This window comes from Nicotiana attenuata, unplaced genomic scaffold (genome assembly GCF_001879085.1).
Source record: "Nicotiana attenuata strain UT unplaced genomic scaffold, NIATTr2, whole genome shotgun sequence".
Taxonomy (NCBI): domain Eukaryota; kingdom Viridiplantae; phylum Streptophyta; class Magnoliopsida; order Solanales; family Solanaceae; genus Nicotiana; species Nicotiana attenuata.
This window is the reverse complement of record NW_017670563.1, coordinates 146,014-154,799: the sequence shown is the minus strand read 5'-3', so window position 1 is coordinate 154,799 and position 8,786 is coordinate 146,014. Positions and strand designations below refer to the sequence as shown.

The window sequence follows — 8,786 nt, the reverse complement described above, 5'->3', positions numbered from 1 at the left end:
TATATATATATCGCAGAAGAATCTTTTGAACTCGATTTTAACTACGAATTTTGATACTAAATCAGTCCAAATCACCTATAATCTTTCTCAAATTTTGTATATTAACTCATCTATATGTCTTCAATGAATTCAACCACATCAATTGAAAAGGTCCCTTTTTGCTTAAAATTTTAGAATCTTACAAATATATATATATTTTTTTTTTCTTTTTTTTTATTTCATTATCTTGTTTGCACCTCATCCATGAAATTTTCTTTCCGTCTTGTATATAATGTTGTTGATCACGCTTAATAATATGGAAGGAGATATTTGCGTGTGATTCTTGGAGAGAAAGCATCCTTATTTATTTGGGTTTCAAATTTTATGTACTTGGCTAGTTTTGATAAGTATATAATTAATGACTAGAGCTTGGTAAGTTAGGACTTATTTGGAATATTTGTGTAAGAATATTCCCAATAAATTACCTTTATTATGTGTACCAATTTTAACTAATTTTAAGATAGATGGCCAATTTTGTGTCGTTTCGTCCTTGAGAGAAACTTCCTCCATCTCTTTGCCTTGCCGAAATTGTTTCCTACTAAAAAAATTCCATATAGTGCAAGAAAGAGGGTGTTCAACATAACATAGGAAGATTCTCTTGTCTAATATGGTATTCCTAATATTTTTATAAATATAAAGTAGGTAACGATGAGAAAGAAGAACTATGACTAGTTTTTTTCTTGCATAAGAAATCTCTCAAATTTGATTTCCAAAAATGCTACTTAGAAAATTACAGCTGATATAGGGACGGACCATCCTTTACCATTTAAATATTTTTATATATAATCAAGGGTATAGCTAAGAAACAAAAGCAAAGTCCCAATTGCTTGTGCTAGTGAAATTTTACCAGCATTCGATCCCCTGACCTTAAGGCTATTGGAAATAGGAGATCAAAACCAGTGAACCACTTCATCTCTTTTGATCACGGGTTCCATCAAATATCTATATTTATTTTTGTCAAATTATGTACATTATATTTATACTTTAACCCGAAAACCACGGGTTCACGTGAACCATTTTTTAGATTGTAGATCCGCCCCTGCTTGTACGTGAAGAGTAATTTTGTACTTCTATATTCATCTATGACTTTGTGACTTTATCTACAATTTGGAAGCTCAAGAAGATAAATGAAAAAAGGAAGTGTAGTAATTGCATATGAGCATATGTGTGTGGTGAATATTACTTGTCAATTTTTTAATGAAGTTTGTAGTAAAAAAAAAAAAAGAAGAAGAAGAAGCAGCCACCGATGTTTGAAGTTGGGCACTACTAAGCTTAACTTCGGATCTGAATGTCTAAAGTTCAAACTGCACAAGTAGTATGCCAAATTGAGACATACATGTCTAAAGTTAAGTTTTGGTATACCCAACTTGAGATTCCACATGCTTATACTCGTAATTCTGAAATTTATTTGAAAGCGATTAAACTTTAAAACAATTTTAAACTTTGACTATTCATTAAATAAGGGTCCTCAAAGTAGTTATCGATGCACTTACCCCCACAATTTTATTGGATCGAGTATCTTAGCCCTCTGCCTTCAGTAAAAATTGGGTGGGATAGTTATTGTTTGGACGACTTATTAATACTATCCATTATTTAAAATGCAATTGAGAAATAACCACTTGTTAATGCGGAAATAAAATTTGAACAAAAATATCCCTACTTATTGTTTCATCCGTTTCCATTTGTGTAAACCTATTTCCTTTTTAGTCTATTTAAAATAGAATAAGCACTTTCTAAAAGAATTATGGCCACAGAAATGCTATAACTTATTTAAAATCACAAGTTTCAACAATCTTTATTTCAATCTTAAACTTTGTTTCCCATCATATAAGTTCACATATATTAAAACGGAATGAGGAATATTTTTCCGCATTTTGTTCAAAAGTTCCCCATAATTATGTATAAAATAGACTGATTAATAATATAATTGAATGATTTAACAACAGTGGGGTGGTGGCGCAGTTGGCTAGCGCGTAGGTCTCATAGCTTCTGAGTAATCCTGAGGTCGAGAGTTCGAGCCTCTCTCACCCCAATTAATCTTTTTCATTTTTCAACACTTAAATTCTCTTTTTTTCTTTTTTGGTTCCTTCTATTTTGCATAAATTATAAATTAGGTGTCCTACAGTTCATTGTCGTTTTTGGCGAAATTTTCAAATATTTTGCGCCAAAACTCCCAAAAAAACAAATCGGCGAAGAAGATGAAAAATCAACCTTCAATACGACCATTAGGGCAGCGTTCAATTGATTCAACTTTCCTCTTTCGTTCTTCAAATGAGTAAGAAATGAATTTTCTCTTTAATTATGCTCTCACTATTTTCGCTCTTTTCGGGTTTTCATTTTGCTGATTAATTTTAAGTTCTACGAAAAAATTTTATTTTCTCGTTAAATCTCTTTCTTTTTAGCTTTCTGAGTGTACTTCTGAATCTGGGGTTTTATCTTTTTGTGATTTATTTAAGGTCTAATGGTTGCGAGAAGAAAGTGGAAAACAAAGCTATCAATCAAAAGGGTTCAAGCATTTCTTTATCCGACTTCCTCAGCAAAAAATTGCACAAAAGTCCTGTTTTGCCCGGCGTAGTTCCAGTAAGAAACCTAAATTACTTTAGTTTCTGTGTTCATGAAATGCTAGGAAAAAAAAAAGTAATTTTGGCGTTTGAGATGCATTTTTATTAACTACTTGTGGTATTTTTTTACTAGTAGCCAATTTTGGGAACTCAAGAAAATTTCAAAACAATTGAAGACAGAAACTTGTTTTTGCCATTACTTAAAGATTTCACATTGTAGCTGAAGTGTAGAACACATAGGCCTACAAAACATATAAGCAGTAGATGCACCTGCATCTACAACTCCAAGCTCAGACTATATATCTACGTGTATCGAAAGTTGAAGTAATCTGTTAAAAATGTATGTAGCAGCCCCAGTTATACACTCCCTTTGTTCTAAGAACCGTTGTTGATTCTGAACTTGGTGCATCGAGGTGCACTCAGTGATTTCAGATGACGGACTAAATTTGGTGGTTGGTCTGTGCTAAATTTCTCTTTTGGAACACCTGAACACTTGAGAAAATAATTGGAACAGGTGATTGTTAGTTTCATTGTGTAAATAGTAGTAGATAACCCTAATCCCATATGTATTAGGAGTAGGACATGTATTATGTATATATATAGGGCTCAGTGTATCATTGTCTTAATTAATCAATAATATTTTCTCCCGTGCTTTCTCACATGGTATCAGAGCATCAGTGAGAAATTGTCGTTGTGCATCATTCCAGCGGCCTCCGGGAAGAAAGACCTCGTTACCGTGCAATTTTCCGGCAACTAAAGAGGCTGTCCGTAACAAACATCACTTTTCGTCAGTATTGTGCAAAAACCAACACCACCACGAAGTAGATCGGCCTCCGGCGACCAATCCATTAAAATATCTCCGTCAGAAGACCCCCCACGCGCAGCCACGCGCCGCCGGAAGAAATTTTCCGGCGAAGCTCCGATCCCACGCGCCGGCGCGTGGCCCCTTTTCCGGCCACTTTTTCGCGAAACTTCTTCAGGACAGATTTCTCTACTCACAATTCCGAGCTTACCCATCTAGTTCAAATCAAATTCCGACCACTTTGAGTTTTTTTCCGGCGAGCTACAGTGATTTTTCCGGCGTGAACAGTGATCCCAGTAATTTTCTGCTTTTTTCGGCACGATATTATAATGGAATTCGTACATGAAGCCTTTAACGCACAATCGGTTGGATTAAATGCAATGAATCCAACTCAGATGGTTTCTTTACCGGATTATATTGAGTTCCTTCAGTACAAAGCACGTAAACACACATCTTCAGGACTAACCTCCGTTGTTCCAACAAATAGTAGCATGACCGGTGTCTCCCAATCTTCACCTTCTGAGTCTTGGGTCATTGACTCAGGTGCATCTGATCATATTTCCGGTAACAAATCTCTTTTCACTAGTATCTCATATTCTGAATCTCTTCCAACAGTCACAATGGCCAATGGGTCTCAAGCCATGACAACTGCAATAGGTCAAGCAAGTCCACTTCCTTCCTTACTTTTAGACTCAGTTCTTTATGTTCTTGGTAGTCCTTTTAATCTCATAGCCGTTAGTCGCTTAGCCAAATCACTTAAATCTGTTGTTCTATTTCTTGATGACCTTGTTTTTATATAGGAACGCAGTACAGGGCGGATCATTGGTACCGCACGTGAATCAGATGACTTTATTACCTTATCCTTGCAAAATCACATGGACTCGCATGTTGTCTTCCTCCAATAACTTCTCTCGTTACTGATTCACCAGATTTATTACATAAACGGTTTGGACATCCCAGTTTGTCAAAACTTCAGAAAATGGTACCTGGCTTATCTCACTTGTCCACTCTAGAGTGTGAGTCGTGTCAGCTCGGTAAGCATACCCGCTCCCATTTCCCCCGACGTCTTGACAATCGAGCAGAGTCACCTTTTACTTTAGTCCATTCAGATGTTTGGGGTCCTAGTCGGGTTAGCTCTACCTTAGGATTCCGCTACTTTGTCAGTTTCATTGATGATTATTCCAGGTGCACTTGGATATTTTTGATGAAAAACCGATCAGAGTTGTTTTCTATTTTCCAGACCTTCCATGCTGAAATTCAAAATCAATTTGGGGTTTCTATCCGTACATTTCGTAGTGATAATGCCCTAGAGTATTTGTCTTCCCCGTTTCAGCAATTTATGAACTCCCATGGGATTATTCATCAAACATCTTGTCCGTACACATCCCAACAAAATGGGGCAGCTGAAAGAAAAAATAGACATCTTATTGAAATTGCTCGTACCCTACTCATACAATCTCATGTTCCGCTGCGTTTTTGGGGGGATGCAGTTCTTACATCTTGTTATCTTATTAATTGTATGCCATCTACAGCTATCCAAAATCAAGTTCCATTCTCTGTCCTGTTTCCCCACTTACCTTTGTTCTCTCTTCCACCCCGTGTCTTTGGGAGTACGTGTTTTGTTCATGACCTTACTCCAGGAAAAGATAAGTTAGCTCCCCGTGCTCTTAAGTGCATATTTCTGGGTTACTCGAGAACGCAAAAGGGATATCGATGTTATTCTCCTGACCTTCATCGATTTCTTATGTCTGTTGATGTTACCTTCTTTGAAACCCAACCATACTTCACAGGTCCAGTTAATCACTTAGATATTTCTGAGGTGCTACCTGTTCCTTCTTTTGGGGATTCAGTCCCTATCTCCCATTCATCTTCCTCCATAGCTCCACCGCCTACAGTTCCAGTTCCAGCGCCACCACCTATAGCTCCAGTATCACCACCGAGTCCAGTGCCACCACCTAGTCCAGTTCCACCAACTCTAGCTCCAGTGCCACCACCTAGTCCAGTTCCACCAACTCTAGCTCCAGTGCCACCACCTAGTCGAGTTCAACCTTCTACAGCTCCACCACTCCTGACTTATCATCGTCGTCCGCCCCCAGCATCAGGCCCAGCTGATTCACGTCCTGCACCTGACCCTGCTAATACTGCGGACTTGTCTCCTCTTAATCAACGATGAATGCTACTCGCTTCGACTAATGGAAAATATTGAAAATGATCTCTTTAACCTTTGTTTGGTTTTATCTCTGTCATTTACATTATCTGTGTTCTTACCTACAATAAGGAGAGTTCTATTCTTTGCATTAGTATTTGGAACGTGCAACTATTTCCCATAGCAGCCTGTAGAAATAATTATTGGTTTTCTATATCAGGGTGTGTAATTTTTCTACTTGTAGAATAACTTATCTTATTAGATATAAGTGTAAACGGGAACTAAACTTTTGCAGGGAAATAAGAAAATCTCGGTGCCAGCAAGTAGTAAAGTCACAAGTAAGTCCATTAATGGACAAATCAACCGCAGGAAAGATGGAGAAACAGGAATTCCGTGTGCTCTTGATGCTATTTTTGAACAATACAAGAACACCATGAAAGTGAACCAAGATGTTTCTGCTCCTAATGATTGTGGTGAGGTTTCAGTTTGTAGCACAGATGATGTCAGAACATCAAGAAAAAGAGGTCTTATTGAAGGTTAGTCATTCTTTCAGAAATGAATCAGTTCAGCTGTTCACAAGTTTGTTGTGCTAATCATATTTTCTGGATGAATTAGGCTTTCATGAGATATATATTTTTATTTGGTTAGCTTCATTGCTGAGTATCTAATCTTTATTTCTGTAACTAACATACATGCGCGGTAAAGCAAGAACTAATCAGTATCAGCTGGCTTCTTGTGTCACTTAACCTTGCTTCCCATGCTATAAAGCTTCAGGTTCGGAATCACAACGCAATCGTCTGTTAGTTGATATTGCTTCTCTATGTATAAAGATGCTGTTACTTATTCGATACTTAGTATTGAATAAGATTTCCAATACACTGTTGTACTTGGAGAAGTATTGAGCTTAGAAGGGCCTAACGGATTATTCCTCTTGAGTTCTGTTGACACCGTTGCTTGAAATTGAGAGTTTGAGCTTAATCTCGGCTACATGGAGAAAAATGCCTATTGTTTTTCTTCTGGCATTTTCTTGAAAGATGATAATTGATACCTTGAATAAGATCGTTGTCCATTTCTTAAGCCCCTTAAAACAGCATTAGTCCAGCACTTCCCGAAAACAGATGGAAATTCACTAGATTCTAAAAATTTGAGGACCCTTTTAGTGTTGTTACTCACTGAGTGGATAAGGATTGGGGATGGAGGTATTCAAAATCGACCACCTAGTTTTAACTCCTTCAAGCCAGGTTGCTGGCTGGAATTGACACAAAACTTTCATCTGGTTACTAGCGCGTGGTGTATTGGCTTTCTTGAGAAATAAATACCATATACTTTAGTTCCTATGCTTACTGGAACAATTATCTTGTTTATCCAATTTCATTTGCTTTTGAGTTTTTCTGTAGTAATATTTTTGCATGTTCTTGGATTTCATGGAGTATATAGAATGTGGTATATAATGCAGACGGTTATCTCGCATTCTCTGGAAGTCATCGACGAGTTCTTGTGGTTTAGCCCTGACAGTTTAAATGGTTTACTAGGTAGCAGCGGAAACCAATCTGCTCGAAAAGTTTTGGCAGTTCTTGGAGAAGGTTCAGCAGAAAAGCCTAGACGAAAAGTGAGAGTGATCGATAACATTGAGAAACCTAATACCCTCTTCAATCACTGTAAGTCCACTTAAATCTGAATAATGTTTTGTTTCTTCCGCTAGAACATATTATTGCATTTTCAAGTGCAAGTTCTCATCATAAAAAGGGAAATATCTTTTTTCCTGTTTTCAGATGCAAATGGAGGTGGCTGGTGGGATTGCAACATGGAAGGTGTTGATAATGAAGAAGTGGGGTGTAATGAAGTATGGGAAGGAATGGGTTCTACAACTTTAGGGGGATTGGAATGGCACTGATTTATATTACTATAATTGCTTAGAGAAGAATGATTATCTGTATAATACATTGGCAGTTGACACCAAAAATGGCATATTGTTTGATGTAATGATGCAAAACAAAAATAATCTCTTATCACATTCTTTTGCCAATGTTGTTAAGGATGTGAACTTCAAATTACATGCTTGAAGTAGAGCAGTGTATGCTTTTGTGAATGTACTTTATTTCGTAAAAAGATGTCTTTAGTATTAGGGTAGCTTTCTACATCACATTAGGGTGCGATCCTTTCCTGGACCCTGTGTGAACGTGGATTGTCTTATATAGTGGTTTGCCCTTTTTTTTCTTTGTAGATATGTAAAAACAAGTGGATATTAGTTCTACTAAAAGAATAGGGGTGATAGGTTGCTTGTAAAGTTAAGGGATGTAAATGTCTTTTTCCGACAAGTTTAGGGGGCAATGTATGTTTTTCCTTAATAAAACATAGCATTAGGGGTGTGCATTCGAATCGGTTTATCGATAAATCGAATCGATTATTTGTTATCGGTTTATCGATTTTGAAATTTTCTATCGAGTTATCGATTTCGATTTCGATTTTGTCCTCTTCGGTTATCGGTTTATCGATAAATCGATAAAATATACTAAAAAGACAAATATACCCTTATTCTATAATACCTTTTCCTTTACCTTAAGTCCCTAACCCTATTATTTCCTCTACCCATTCTTCAGCGCCGCTTTTACCTTTCTCCCTCTCTCCCGCGAACTGCAAAACCAGCAGAGAAAGTGAACTCCGGCGTACTCCGGCGACTTCAATAGTACGTTTCTCCCTCTCTCCCTCCGTGCCTTTGTTACAATTTCAAGCATCAGCAGATTTCACCTCGTTCCATGTGCTTGTTGACACAATTTTTATGTTATAAACGGTGTTCGTCTTATTTTAGCTTCTTTTTGTCCATATTAGTTAGGCGTGTTTATAGCGATATACTTTCCGTGGAATCCCGCAAATTTTCTTATTGGTGTAATCGATAACCGAATCAATAAGCCCCAAAAATCGATTAATCGAAATCGAAAATATCAAAACCTTATTGAAACGATAACGATAAGCATATATACAAATCGATAATCGATAAGTAATTATCAATAAGGGTCAAATTCAAATCGATAAATCGAATGCACACCCCTACATAGCATAATATAAGTAGGAGTAGTTTGAGTATTGGGAAGCATAAAGACACTTTAATGACAGTATAGATCCACCAACTTAAATCAACTGATTCCTTCAATTTGTCCTTGTTTTATGCAGTTTTTCTTTGTTTACATGGGAAGAAATAGAAAGTACATTTTCATAACTTAGTGGTAAATGCAAAAGC

General features: G+C 36.9%; 1 protein-coding gene across 1 annotated transcript; it reads left to right on the top strand.

Moving 5' to 3' along the window:
- The first annotated feature begins 2,159 nt into the window (after positions 1–2,159).
- On the top strand, positions 2,160–7,612 carry LOC109241006. Its single transcript, XM_019407714.1, has 5 exons — positions 2,160–2,314; positions 2,496–2,619; positions 5,844–6,084; positions 7,081–7,206; positions 7,321–7,612. The coding sequence occupies exons 1-5, from the start codon at positions 2,238–2,240 to the stop codon at positions 7,440–7,442; spliced, it is 690 nt and encodes a 229-aa protein (XP_019263259.1). The 5' UTR covers positions 2,160–2,237; the 3' UTR covers positions 7,443–7,612.
- The last annotated feature ends 1,174 nt before the right edge of the window (positions 7,613–8,786 follow it).

What these genes read in the sequence shown, in the direction of transcription:
- LOC109241006 (XM_019407714.1), top strand. Translation starts at nt 2,238, where the DNA reads ATGAAAAATCAACCTTCAATACGACCATTAGGGCAGCGTTCAATTGAT. An exon ending in TTTTGCCCGGCGTAGTTCCA is followed by an intron (nt 2,620 to 5,843) that starts GTAAGAAACCTA and finishes AAACTTTTGCAG; the next exon opens with GGAAATAAGAAAATCTCGGT. An exon ending in AAAAAGAGGTCTTATTGAAG is followed by an intron (nt 6,085 to 7,080) that starts GTTAGTCATTCT and finishes ATGGTTTACTAG; the next exon opens with GTAGCAGCGGAAACCAATCT.